We start from the raw sequence: 15,480 nt of genomic DNA, 5'->3' as shown, positions 1-15,480 counted from the left end.
CTAGAAAAACGGCTACAACAGTATAAAAAAGACATAGACAGGGCATTAATTTCTAATAGTTCCAACAACTCCTTTGATCCTGCTTTAGGTCGGCATATATTTAATAATTCCTTCCACACGGTACTTTTTGAAAAATCTTCAACCATCAGTAGTGATTTAGGATAAAACAGGTGGTTCGGGAATCTATCGAAATTAGTCTCAAAATAAATAATAATATTTCTTTCAACAGGGACTTGGGGGAGTTCTCACTAAATTCTTTATGCTCAAATTTAATTAAAAATGATACAACAAAATATTTTACTTAACCGATTTATAATAGTATTGAACCAGTTATGAAAAGTCCTTTGAGGCAGGCTGCCAAAAATGCAAGGTTGGCTCTGAAAACTTGTATTTAATCACTTTGTTCTGTTTTGTTTGAGTGAATTTACCATCTCACTTCATTCTATTTGTCATTCCTGGTTGAATTAAATTAAAAAAAAGAAGTTTTTTTTAACTGAAAGTAAGGAGCGATATTAAAAATTAAAACGAACAGAAATAATTTCGTATATGAAAGGGGCTGCTTCCTCATCAACGTCCCGCTCTTTACGCTAAAGTTTGAGGAAGCAGCCCCTTTCATATACGAAGTAATTTCTGTTCGTTTGAATGTCGTTCCTTACTTTCAGCTAAAAAGCTTTTTTTTATTTAATTTCTAAATGTTTTTGAATCAATGCATGTTTTGATGTTGGCTCTCCGCAGAGGATTAATTAAAACGAAATTTGCATATATATATATTTTTTTTTTGCTTAATGGCTTTCTCATAGTTTTGGTCGAAAGATTTTGGGAAAAAAGAAGTGGGGGAGGAGGCCTAGTTGCCCTCCAATGTTTTTGGTTACTTAAAAAGGCAACTAGAACTTTTAATTTTTTACGAATGTTTTCATTAGTAAAAGATATACGTAACTTATAAATTAGCTTACGTAACGAACTTTTGTATTCTCATGTTTTTAGTACCTATATACTCGTCAGTACCTCGCTCTTTACACTAAAGCTTAAATTTTGTCCCAATTCATTAAGAATGTCCCCTGAATCACAAAAGCCGTAGAATAAATAGTCGAAATTACTAAAAATACTTTAGCGTAAAGAGCGATGTATTAGGAGAAGGTGAGCCCCTCATGTGCTTATTAATTTCTGTTCGTTTTAAGTTTTAATGCTGCTACTTATTTCCAGTTGAAAAAACTTTTTTATATTTTTTTTTTTTGTAAATAATGCTAGAAAATCCTGCGCTCCCTTCATGTAAATTTTCTTCCCCGATGACAAATTCCTCGATGGAAAGTTCCCCCAACATATCCCCTCTAACTTGTAGGCCCTCTCAGGGGGAATGTGGTGGAGTAAGTGGTCCCCAAAGACATAGTTATAAGGTTTTTCGACTACGTTGAATAAATTGGCCATCTCAGAATTTTGATCCGTTGATTTTGGGAAAATAAATAGCGTGGGAGGGGGCCTAGGTACCCTCCAATTTTTGTGGTCACTTAAAAAGGGCACTAGAACTTTTCATTTCCGTTAGAATGAGCCCTATCGCAACATTCTAAAACCATGGGTCAATACGATCACCCCTGAAAAAAAACACGCATCCGTGATCTGCCTTCTGGCAAAAAATACAAAATTCCACATTTTTGTAGATAGGAGCTTGAAACTTCTGCAAAAGATTTCTCTTATACGATGAATCTGATGGTGTGATTTTGGTTAAAATTCTGTTACTTCTAGGGGTTGATTCCCCCTATTTTCCAAAATAAGGCAAATTTTCTCAGGGTCGTAACTTTTGATTGGTAAGACTAAACTTGATTAAACTTATATATTTATAATTCAGCTTAAAATGCGATTCTTTTGATGTAGCTATTGATATCAAAATTCCATATTTTAGAGTTTTGGTTACTATTGAGCCGGGTCGCTCCTTACTACAGTTCGTTACCACGAACTGTTTGACTTCGTTGAAGTAAGAATGCTAAGGCTGTTTTTTTAAAAAAAATATTATTAGTTTTAATTCTCACATTTTAATGTATCTTTATATATATATATATATATATATATATATATATATAAATATATATATATATATATATATATATATATATATATATATATATATATATATATATATATATATATATATATATACATATATATATATATATATATATATATATATATATATATATATATATATATATATATATATATATATATATATATATCGCATTGTGCTGAAAACGGTCCTTGGACATAAGGCCGAAATATTCACAGAATTGATTTCAACTGTCTTGAAAAGATTTTCCCATATTGTTTCTACTTTGTAGTTGTTTGTCAAACAGTTCGTGGTAACGAACTGTAGTAAGGAGCGACCCGGCTCAATAGTAAATGAAACTCTAAAAAACAGAATTTTGATACCAATACATATATCAAAAGAATTGGATTTTTATGCTGATTTTATATATATATATATATATATATATATATATCTATATATATAAAAATAAGTTGTGGATGGATGTGTGGATGGATGTGTCAGGTGACGTCACCTGAAAAAACTGGATTAGGTGACGTCAAAACTGAAAAAACTAAAAAAAGGCAAAAACTACAAAAAAAAACTAAAAACTAATAAAAAAAATAAAAAAGCTAAAAAACTAAAAAAACTATAAAGGTAAAAACCAATAAAAAACTAAAAAAAAAAACTGAAAAAACTAAAAAAAGGCAAAAACTACAAAAAAAAACTAAAAACTAATAAAAAAAGTAAAAAAGCTAAAAAACTAAAAAAACTAAAAAAACTAAAAAAAGGTAAAAAACTAAAAAAAATAAAAAATAAAAAAAAACTAAAAAAAAGGAAAAAACTGAAAAATAAGCTAAAATAAAGGTAAAAACCAATAAAAAACTAAAAAAAAAGGAAAAAACTAATAAATGACGACACTCAAAGAGAAAGCGACCAGGACAAAAGGAATGTTCGATTAGCAATCAACAAAGCACCGGGACACAGGGAGTATAAATGACGACCAGGACATAAGTAAAAAAAAAAACTATCTATATATATAAAAATAAGTTGTCTGTGGATCTGTGGATCGTGGATCAGGTGACGTCACCTGAAAAAACTGGATCAGGTGACGTCAAAACTGAAAAAACTAAAAAAAGGCAAAAACTACAAAAAAAACTAAAAACTAATAAAAAAAATAAAAAAGCTAAAAAACTAAAAAAACTAAAAAAAGGCAAAAACTACAAAAAAAACTAAAAACTAATAAAAAAGCTAAAAAACTAAAAAAACTAAAAAAAAGGCAAAAACTACAAAAAAACTAAAAACTAATAAAAAAAATAAAAAAGCTAAAAAACTAAAAAAACTAAAAAAAGGTAAAAAACTAAAAAATAAATAACGACCGGGACACAGGGACACAACTACAACGGGGACACCGGGGGAAACAGGGGGATATAAATGACGACCGGGACAAAAAAACTAAAAAGAAATAAAAACTAAAAACTAATAAAAAAAACTAAAAAATCTAAAAATCTAAATAAGCTAAAAAAGAAAAAATAAGGAAAAAAATAAAGGAGAAAAACAAAACTAAAAAACGAATGTATATACAGACCGGGACACCGGGATACAAATGATGACCGGGACCCGGGACACAAAAAAAACTAAAAACTAATAAAAAAGCTAAAAAACTAAAAAAACTAAAAAAAAGGCAAAAACTACAAAAAAACTAAAAACTAATAAAAAAAATAAAAAAGCTAAAAAACTAAAAAAACTAAAAAAAGGTAAAAAACTAAAAAATAAATAACGACCGGGACACAGGGACACAACTACAACGGGGACACCGGGGGAAACAGGGGGATATAAATGACGACCGGGACAAAAAAACTAAAAAGAAATAAAAACTAAAAACTAATAAAAAAAACTAAAAAATCTAAAAATCTAAATAAGCTAAAAAAGAAAAAATAAGGAAAAAAATAAAGGAGAAAAACAAAACTAAAAAACGAATGTATATACAGACCGGGACACCGGGATACAAATGATGACCGGGACCCGGGACACAGGGAATATAAATGACGACCGGGACACAGGGACACAACTACAACGGGGACACCGGGGGAAACAGGGGGATAACCTGACAATCTATTTATATGCAAAGACAATGGGACAGCAAAGAATGTTGTATATTCGCAAGTTTTACGTAGTTAAAACCATATATATATATATATCTATATTCACAGGTGGGACATAGGGACATAACTACAATGGCGCGTAACTATTATGGCGCGTAACGACTTACGCGCGCGGGGGGGCTTGGGGGGGGCGCGAAGCGCCCCCACCAACTAGGTGTTGGGGTGGCGCGAAGCGCCACCCCAACAGCTAGTATATATATATATATATATATATATATATATATATATATATATATATATATATATATATATATATATATATGAGTTTCATCACTCATCAAAAGTTACGAGCCTGAGAAAATTTGCCTAGTTTGGGAAAATAGGGGGAACAACCCCCTAAAAGTAATACCATCTTAACGAAAATTACACCATCGCATTCAGCGTATCAGAGAACCCTACAGTAGAAGTTTCAAGCTCTTATCTACAAAAATGTGGAACTTGATATTTTTGCCAGAAGACCGGTCACGGGTGTGTGTTAATTTTTTTTTTTTTTCAGAGGTACAGACATTTTTAGGATGATTTTTTGGTTAGTGGGGGAGGGGGGTTGAGGGAAGGGGGCTACGTGGGAGGATCTTCCCTTGGAGGAATTTCTCATGGGAGAAGATAAATTCCATGAAGAGGGCGCAGGATTTTATAGCATTATTAAAAAAAAAAGAATATGAAAAAATTGTTTCAACTGAAAGTTAAAAAGTTAAGCATTACTTAAAAAGAGACAGAGATTATTACGAATATGGGTGATCCATCTCTTCCTAAATAGCTCGCTCTTTACGCTAAAGTATTTAGTAATTTCAACTATTTATTCTACAGCCTTTGTGATTCAGGGGGTTAACCTTAAAGAATTGGGACAAAATCAAAGCTTTAGTGTAAAGAGTGGGGTATTAACGAGGGGGCAACCCCCCCCATATACATAATAAAAATATACGTATAGAAGTTCGTTACGTAAGTTAATTTGTAGGTTATGTATATTTTTTAATAATAAAAGCGTTCGCTAAAAATTAAAAATTCTAGTTGCCTTTTTAAGCAACCAAAAAATTGGAGGGCAACTAGGCCTCCTAACCCACCCTTTTTCTCAAAATCGTCTGATCAAAACTAAGAGAAAGCCACTTAGCAAAAAAAAAACAAATTAATACACAAATTTCGTTTTAATTATTCATTTGTGGAGAGCCAAAATGAAACATGCATTAATTCAAGAACGTTCAGAAATTAAATAAAAAAAATAAAGTTTTTTTTAACTGAAAGTAAGGAGCGACATTAAAACTTAAAATGAACAGAAATTACTCCGTGTATGAAAGGGGCCGTTCCTCCCTCAACGTCCCGCTCTTTACGCTAAAGTTATTTACTGTTTAATAAGTATTCATTCAGACTTCGTCCAGTTAAAACCAGTTTTGAAAAAGGATTATATTTTGAAAAGTGATTTCTGTGTTACGCAACAGATTAAAGTGAATATCAAACAGTTCGTGGTAACGAACTGTAGTAAGGAGCGACCCGGCTCAATAGTAACCAAAACTCTAAAAAATTGAATTTTGATATCAATAGCTACATCAAAAGAATCGCATTTTAGTGCTGATTTTAAATATATAAGTTTCATCAAGTTTAGTTTTACCCATGAAAAGTTACGAGCCTGAGAAAATTTGCCTTATTTAAGAAAATACGGGAAAACACCCCCTAAAAGTCGTAAGATCTTAACGAAAATGACACCATCAGATTCAGCGTATCAGAAAACCCTACTGTAGAAGTTTCAAGCTCCTATCTACAAAAATGTGGAATTTTGTAATTTTTTGCCAGAAGACAAATCACGGGTGCGTGTTTTTTTTTTTTTTTTTTTTTTTTTTTTTTTTTTTTTTTTTTTTTTTTTTTTTTTTTTTTTTTTTTTTTTTTTTTTTTTTTACAGGGGTCATCGTTTCGACCAAGTGGTCCTAGAATGCCACAAGAGGGCTCATTCTAACGGAAATGAAAAGTTCTAGTGCCCTTTTTAAGTGACCAAAAAAATTGGAGGGCATCTAGGCCCCCTCCCACGCTCATTTTTTCCCCAAAGTCAACGGATCAAAATTTTGAGATAGCCATTTTGCTCAGCATAGTCGAAAACCATAATAACTATGTCTTTGAGGATGACTTACTCCCCCACAATCACTGGAGGAGGGGCTGCAAGTTACAAACTTTGACCAGTGTTTACACATAGTAATGGTTATTGGGAAGTGTATAGACGTTTTCAGGGGGATTTTATTTTGTTTTGGTGTAGGGCTGAGGAGAGGGGGCTATGTTGGAGGATCTTTCCTTGGAGGAATCTGTCATGGGGGGAAGAAAAATTCAATGAAAAGGCCGCAGGATTCTCTTGCATTACTATAAGAAAACAATGAAAAATAAACATGAAAACGGTTTTTCAAATGAAAGGAAGAAGTAGCATTGAAACTTAAAACGGACAGAGATTATTACGCATATGAGGGGTTCTAAAAATACTTTAGCATAAAGAGCGAGGTATTTAGGAGGAGATAAATACCTTGCTCTTTATGCTAAAATATTTTTAGTGATTTCAACTATTTATTCTACGGCCTTTCTGATTCCTGGTCATTCTTAAAGAATTGGGACAAAACTTACGATTTAGTGTAAAGAGCGAGGTATTAACGAGGGTACAAACCCCCTCGTATACATAATAAAAATATAAGGTTATGATAGTTTGTTACGTAAGTTAATTCTTAAGTTACGTATATTTTTTACTAATAAAAATGTTCGTTAAAAATCAAAAGTTCTAGTTGCCTTTCTAAGTAACCGAAAAATTGGAGGGCAACTAGGCCTCCTTCTCCACACCTATTTCTCAAAATCGTCTGATCAAAACTAAGAGAAAGCCATTTAGCCAAAAAAAGAATTAATATACAAATTTCATTTTAATAATTTATGTGTGGAGAGCCCAAACCAAACATGCATTAATTCAAAAACGTTCAGAAATTAAATATAAAAAAACTAATTTTTTTAACTGAAAGTAAGGAGCGACATTAAAACTTAAAACGAACAGAAATTACTCCGTATATGGAATGGGTTGTCCCCTCCGCAATTCCTCGCTCTTTACGCTAAAGTTTGACTCTTTGCCACAATTCTACTTTTTAAAACAATTAAAAGCTTTAGCGTAAAGAGCGAGGAATTGCGGAGGGGACAACCCATTCCATATACGGAGTAATTTCTGTTCGTTTTAAGTTTTAATGTCGCTCCTTACTTTCAGCTAAGAAAAATAGTTTTTTTTATTTAATTGTAAAAAGACTGAATCTGAACCAGTGGTGGAAAAAGGATTATATATTGAATTAATTAAAAACCTCGAATAAGATAAGTCATTTACCGTATTTTTGGACTATAATCAAACTTTGAGTATCGAGATATAGTCAGTCCCCGCCCACTGATATTTACAATCGGTGAAACAGTGTTTTGCCGATTTACACACTACAAAAGCTGGCCCGTGAAGATACTAAAAGTTATACCAATTAAGGACGGTCAAGTTAAGTACCAAGTACTCTGCTACGGAGGTAAAAATGAACTCGCAATTGTTTCTGCTGGGTCCCTAATGGCATACGATGCTGGTTATGAAGTGGCCAAAACTGACAAACGGCCCGCAGTAGCAAAAGCACTAAAAGAAATCCTTCAAAATCTGGATCTTGGTGGAACTGTCTTGAGTAACGCAACTTCGCTTCGAGAATCGCTTGATCAAATAACACTCAAGATAGCGTCCGATCAAGCCAATATTAGCACAACGGTTTCTGCTGAAATCACAAAACAAGTAGAAAAACTAAAGGAAAATATGCCAGGAATTACGATTTCTCAGATTGAAAAAATCACTCAAGCTGTCCACGACAGTTTGAAGATCGAATACGACATGAAGTTTGAACTATACCATAAGTCACTACTGCGAATTTAAAAAATGATCTCGACCTATGAAAAGTCAGTCAATTCGCTATGGTGTGAGATTGACTGTTTGAAACAGGAAGCAAAGGCAACAAAGCTGGTCATACATGGCGTAAAAGAGGTTTCAGCCTCACAAACTGCGTCATCAAATCTGTTGAACATTATGAAAAAAAAGCTGGAAATTAGTGACCTCAGCATAGCCGATATAAGTGATGTTCGAAAGATTGGCAACGAGACAAAGGAGAGAGGGGCATCTTTTGAGGTGAGCTTCAGAACAGTTTTGTTGGCAAAAAGAGTGCTGAGTGAAAGAAAAAAATTAAAAGGAACAGGTCTCTTCATTTCTGAGTCTTAGACTAAAGCGAGGCTAGACCTCCTCAATGCTACTAAAGACAAAGTTGGAAATTGGAATGTTTGGACAGTAGACGGAAAAATCATGGTCAAAATCGGGTCAACTACAAAGCGAATCACGAATGTCGATGACATAATTGCATTGCCCGATCCTTCTCAACCAGTAATGTAACAAGACAGGGAGTCATTGGGTTAGTGATTAATTAATTAGTTCATTTAGTGCGTTATACAGATGAATCGACTAGAACAGTTTGAAAAAAATCCCCTGTGCCTGGATTCTCTGATAAACACAACGCTAGGTGAAGATGACAAAGAACAAAGTGAATTATGGGTAGATATTATATCATGCAGATATGTAAGTGAATGCTCGAAAAAGGTAAATAAGTCGGACTTAAGGGTTGGTCACTTAAATTGTCAGTCATTACAGACAGCATATGATGAAATATCTGAAGTTGTTAGTAGAAATAATCAATTTGATGTTCTAGCACTGACAAAAACGTTCCTTACAGAGAGTATGGATAAGAAAATGCTTGATATTACGGGTTTCTCGTTAGAAGTATTAAACCGTGAAAATCTAAGGAAAGGTGGCCTAGCGTATTATGTGCGACAAGGACTTGATTATTCGCTAATACCTGATTTTAATGTTCGTGTTGAAGGAATATTTTAGTCATTCTGTCTCAAGGTAAAATTAAATCATCAGGAAATTCTAATGGTGTTGGTATATCATAGCCCGTCAGGTGATACGGAAATATTTATGGATGAACTAGAAAAGCTTTTGACAAAGTTGAAGTGTCATCAGTACCCGCTAATAATGCTTGGGGATTTTAATATGGATCTACTATCTTTAAAAAATAACAAAAATCTGTTATTTCTTCAAAACTGTATGTCATATTGTTACCTGCTATTGTTACCTGTTACCTGTCCGAATACCCACAAGGGTAACCCCAACGTCCGCGACTCTGATTGATAATATATTTGTATCTCACCAAAATATTGTCAGAAAGTTCGTAGAAATGCTATTATTTCAAACATCAGATCATTTTGCTACTTTCATTGAAGTAGTGACGGGTAAAAGTAAAATGAAGTCAGAAACGAATTACAGGCTTAATCGGCGAGATGAGTCAGAAAAAAATATTGCGGATCTGGTACTAAGCTTAAATTATATTCAGTGGGAAGATTTTTTTCCAGCCCACGTTGATTCAGATTCAGCGTATTCGGCATTTATTGATTTAATTACAAGCAGTTATAATTACCACTGTCCTGTGTTGAAGGAGCCAAAGCGTAAGCATTTGCCCAGAAAGCCATGGATGACGTGGGGACTTCTCGTTTCTGTTAACAACCGCAAAACTCTTTATAAACAATATTTAAATGATCCGTCTGAAGAGAATTTTCACCAGTTTAAAGAATATAGAAATAAGTTAAACCAGCTAAAAAGAAATGCAAAGGAAATATATTTTCAAAATAGTTTTAAAAATGCAAATGGGAACCCCAGGAAAACTTGGCAAATAATTAATTCGGTCATCGATCCAAATAAATCGGAAAAAATACATCATATAAAAGAACTAGTAAGTGAAAAAGAATCAATAAAATCACCGGAAGAAATTTCAAGTCTTCTTGGTTCCTTTTTTGTAAATAAAGGACAAAAAATAAAAGATAAACTGTCGAATGCAAAATCAAAAAATAAACTAATGACACAGGTAACACCTCCAAAACTAAAGAAACAAGAGACAATGGCAGAAATGTAAAAATTTTCATCTGTTACATGTGATGAAGTAAAAAAATGCATTTGTGAAATTAAAGGGACAAGATTAACGGGCCTAGATGGACTTTCTTTGTAACTAATAAGAAAAATACAACCAGCAATCATTGAGCCTCTTACGGTCCTTATAAACAGAAACCTTGAAGAAGGTATTGTCCCTACTAAACTAAAAGAATCCAAATTAATTCCACTTTTTAAAGGAGGAGACCCAACAGTAATTGATAACTATCGACCAATCAGCTTACTTCCAATTTTTCCGAAAATATATGAAAAGCTTGCTGCAAAAAGACTATATGAATACTTTGAAGCTAATAAAATTCTTTCTGATAAACAATATGGATTCCGGAAAAACAGATCCACTGAACTCGCAATTACGGATCTTATAATGGATATAAAAGCGGCGCAAGATGATGGTTTATATTCACTGGCAATTTTTCTAGATTTAACAAAAGCTTTTGATTTCGTTGATTTTGACATCCTTCTTGAAACATTAGAAGGATATGGGATAAAGTTGACGGTTCTTGAATGGATTCGGTCATATTTAACAAATAGACGCAGTAAAATACTTGCTAATTGTATCTTATCAGATCCATTTGATGCAACTTGTGGGGTGCCCCAGGGATCAGTTCTTGGACCATTACTTTTTTAATTTATGTGAATTAACTTTTGGCTGATATCCCCTTTGCATATATAATAAATTTTGCGGACGACATAGTACTATTTCTAACACATAAAAACCGTGAGCAACTAATTACAAACGCTGAAGTTTGCCTCCAGGCAGCAACTGAATTCTTTGAAGAGCGGGGGCTTTCCCTTAATACAAAAAAAGACGAAGTATATCATTTTTAAGCATGGAAATGACCCAGTTTACGACAGCAAGATAAATACGGCAGACCACGAAAAAATTGAACGAGTTGACCACATTAAATATTTAGGTATAATAATTGATGAAAAGCTGGATTGGGCAATCCGCATTAAATTTCTTTGTATGAAGCTGTCAAGAGCTGTTGGTATTCTCCATAGACTGAAATTTATTTTTCCCCATAAAATATTACTTATCCTATATTTTAGTCTATTCTACTCATATCTTTTATATGGAATAAGCATTTGGGCTTCAAACTATAAGTCAGAATGGAAGCAAGTTCAAATTCTTCAGAATAAAGCTATACGTGCAATTTGCAAGCTTGAGTCTCGTCAGAGTTGAAGGCGTTTTTAATAAGACTTAAGATATTAAATGTGGCTCAATTTCGAGAAAAAAAGATTGCCGAAATTTTATATAAAGTAAGCACAAATACCGCACCTGAGTCGTTTATGTCAGCTTTTCGAAGGAATGATGAAATTCACCAACATGATACTCGACATGCATCGCAACTAGTTACAGAAACGAGACGTCTCACGTCATCTGGTTTTTCAATCAAATTTACCGGACCGAAAATATGGAATTATTTGCCAAACACTTTGAGAAATGCTAATAGCCTACCAGAGTTCAAAAGTAAGATTAAAAGCTTCTTAATGGAAAATATTGAATTAGATCCTAATTTCTTTTACCGATAGTTCTCTATGTTATGTTTTATTAATTTATGTTTGTTTTCTTTTCTTTTCCCTTCTTCTTCTTTTCTTTTCTTACCTTATATTTCTTTTCTTGATGATTGAATGAATACTGTCACCCGTTACGGACAGTGCTCTCTTAGGGTGTAGTTAGTTTATAGTGTGTGATTTGTTTTTTTTTGTTAATAAACGAATTGAATTGAATTGAATAAAGTAGAATTTAGAGTAAGAGTAAAACTTTAGCGAAAAGAGCGGGACGTTGAGGGAGGAACAGTCCCTTTTATACACGGAGTAGTTTCTGTTCGTTTTAAGTTTTAATGTCGCTCCTAACTTTCAGTTAAAACAAACTTTTTTTTTATTTAATTATGGAAAGGCAGTGTGGTTTTCGTCTCTATTTTGTTCACCATAATAAATGCCTTTTTTTTAATATTGAAACAGACAAGATAATAAAAAATGGAAAAACTAATAGATATCTCAAGCCCCTCGTCGAAGTTCCGTACAGGAAAAATATGTTCTAAATATTACAGAAAATATACTGTTTTACACATTCAATCGTCAGCGAAATATGACGAAACAAATCTTCTCTGACTGGCCAGTCCCTCCTACTCTACTACTGTTACTCAGACTCCATAACTTTTATATCTTTTGCCTATTTTCGGCACGATGTTACCATTTAAAGACGCTCAGTATTTCAGCAATTATTTAGTAGAAAATCGATCTAGAGGGTAAGGAGAAATATTTTCCCCTGAGTAGGTAGTTTATACAAGGAGCTGGGGGTAACAACCCCCCAGCTCTTCCAAATAGAAAGGATCCATTCCAATGATGTCAATAACGTATCTAGAATTTGTGTTTATTCTTCCCATGAAGTTTCATCCCGATCTCTTCACTATAAGCGTTTTCCAAGATCTCTGTTTCCCTCCTCCAGCCCCCTATGTCCCCGGATCAAATTCGAGTCGAAAATGGAGCATCTAAGACATGAGATCCTTCTATATATCAAGTTTCATTAAGATCTGATCACCTATTCGTAAGATAAAAGTAGCCCAATTTTCACATTTTCTAAGAATTCCAGTTTCCCCCTCCAACTCCCCCCCCCCGATGTCATAGGATCTGGTCGGAATTTAAAATAAGAGCTTTAAAGCACAACACCGTTCTAAATATCAAATTTCATTAAGATCTGGTCACCCGTTCGTAAGCTACAAACACCTTTTTTTCCGAATTACTCCTCCCCCCCCAACTTCACCAAAGCGAGCAAATCCGGTCCGGTTATGTCAGTCACATACCTTAGACTTGTTTTTATTCTTCCGATCCAGTTTCATCATGATCTCTCCGCTTTAAGTATTTTCTAAGATTTCCGGTCCCTCTCCCCCAACTGCCCCCCATATGACGCTGGATCCGATTGAGATTTAAAATAAGAGATCTGAGTTACAAGGTCCTTCTAAATACGAAGTTTCATGAAGATCCGGTCACTCCTTCGTAAGTTAAAAATACGTCATTTATTCTAATTTTTCAGAATTAACCCTCCCCCTCCCAAGAGATCGTATCCGTTCCAAGTATATCAATCACGTATCAAGGTCCGAAGTCCTTCTAAATATAAAATTTCATCAAGATCTGATCACTCCTTCATAAGTTAAAAATACCTCATTTTTTCTAATTTTTCAGAATTAACCCTCCTCCCCCTCCCAATGGATCATGATTGGTTTCGGTTATATCAATCAGGTATATAGGACTTCTGCTTATTTTCACCATCAAGTTTCATGCCAACCCCTCTACTCAAAAGCGTTTTCCAATATTTTAGGTTTCCCCCCTCCAACTCCCCCCCAATGTCATCAAATCTGCTCAGGATTTAAAATAAGAGCTCTGAGAAACAATATCATTCTAAACATCAAATTTCATTAAGATCCCATCACCCGCTCATAAGTTAAAAATACTTCATTTTTTCTATTTTTTCCTAATTAACCAGAATTGGTTAATATCAAGTGCCACAAAAAAAGAAGCGAAAAACTAATGACAGACCATTGAAAAATTAAATGAGGCAGAAATTCTGTCCCTATGGATTAGTACAGTTCGTCTATTGCTCTAATTTTTTTTATTACGGACAATTGATCTTGGATTCCTTGTAATTGGAAACTGTTTAATCTAGAAAATATTCGTTCCTGAGAAAAAATTAAAAAAAGCTGAAAGTTCTCTCACCTGGTTTGATTAGGCATTAATACATCTTTTCTACTCCTTTTTTTCAGTGAAAATTTGGCAATAGCTACTTTGGTAGGCTAAGTAATCTTTTTCTCCGGTGACTACAGTGTAATTAAAGTGAATAAATGTAAAATGCGGTCTTTCAAGGCTGAAAAATAAAAATAAAATATACATAAATACAAACATATCAATAAAAAATATATATGTAAACAAAAATTTTAATAAATAAAATATACCACCGAAAAGATGATTATTGTGGAAAATGTGACACACCAGGAAAAAATAGTATGCAAAAATATTTTATTCAGGTTTGTCTAGTCAAAAACGGACGTAGTAGAAGATACCCTCCTCCCCTCATACCCGATATCGATTGCCTATTACATATAAATAATTTTTTCTCCTGAAACTGTATTCTGGAAGCCTGAATCTTTTTCAAGCATTCAAAGATAAAAGGAAGATTTTGATACATCTTATAGTATAGACAATTAAACCATACCTTTCATCCTGTCATAACATTGCTTGGTACAAAATGTCACTACGTGCCAAGATCACGCCTATCTCACTGTCTAACAGCCTACAGCCACATTATCAAACAGTTCGTTGTAACAAACTGTAGTAAGGAGCGACCCGGCTCAATAGTAACCAAAACTCTAAAAAATTTAATTTTGATATTAATAGCTACATGAAAAGAATCGCATTTAATTGCTGATTTTAAATATATAAGTTTCATCAAGTTTAGTCTTACCCATCAAAAGTTAAGAGCCTGAGAAAAATTTGCCTTATTTCAGAAAATAGGGGGAAACACCCCCTAAAAGTCGTAGAATCTTAACGAAAATGACACCATCAGTTTCAGCGTATCAGAGAACCATACTGTAGAAGTTTCAAGCCCCTATCTACAAAAATGTAGAATTTTGTATTTTTTGCCAGAAGACAAATCACGGGTGCGTGTCACCCGTGATTACCCGTGATCGTGATATCCAAATACATTTCCTAAATTTTGAAAAAAAAACTGCTATGGCTCAGAATTCTACTCAAATAACAGGAATTGCATCTTCAGAACCAAAGACAGAGAAAGGGCAATTAGTAACTGAAAATTAAGGTAAAATGTTGTTTTGTCAAAATTTCAGTAGGTATAGACCTGTCATGTAGGCAAATTTCAGGGCCCTCTAGAGGAAGAATTAGTGGAGGTGGGTACTTCAAAATACCTTCGCAGTACATTAAATTCTAGTATTTAATTCTAGTATTTAACTATAATTATTATAATCTATTATTATCAAGCATTTAACTAGTATTTAACTAGACTAAATTCTAGAATTTTACCCATTCTTTAGTCTTTAGACCCATTCTTGAAAGTTTCATGTTCCTAACCTAACTCCTTTCTAAGATAGCAAAAAGTAGTTAAACTAGAATTTTACCTTCAATTTTTTTTTGGGGTACTTGTGTAATATACCGAACACACTCAAGAAGTAGAGTTTGATTACGCTTAGTGAAATATAGTATCCAAATCTGATGAAAATATATACTTTATTTACCAAATGATCGAAACGACAACGGGTAATTATTGA

The 15,480-nt window shown here is 33.5% G+C and overlaps 1 protein-coding gene across 1 annotated transcript in view; it reads right to left on the bottom strand.

Annotated features, from left to right (window-relative positions):
- Window positions 1-15,480, bottom strand: part of LOC136037619 (uncharacterized) — a 51,863-nt gene that overhangs the window by 11,573 nt on the left and 24,810 nt on the right. Inside the window, exon 2 of the mRNA XM_065720334.1 lies at window positions 13,916-14,063. Coding sequence (XP_065576406.1) covers window positions 13,946-14,063 — 118 coding nt within the window. The 3' untranslated portion in view covers window positions 13,916-13,945. The remainder of the gene's footprint in view (window positions 1-13,915; window positions 14,064-15,480) is intronic.

This window comes from Artemia franciscana, chromosome 17, assembly GCF_032884065.1.
Source record: "Artemia franciscana chromosome 17, ASM3288406v1, whole genome shotgun sequence".
Classification (NCBI taxonomy): Eukaryota; Metazoa; Arthropoda; class Branchiopoda; order Anostraca; family Artemiidae; genus Artemia; species Artemia franciscana.
This window is presented reverse-complemented; position numbering and strand designations above follow the sequence as displayed.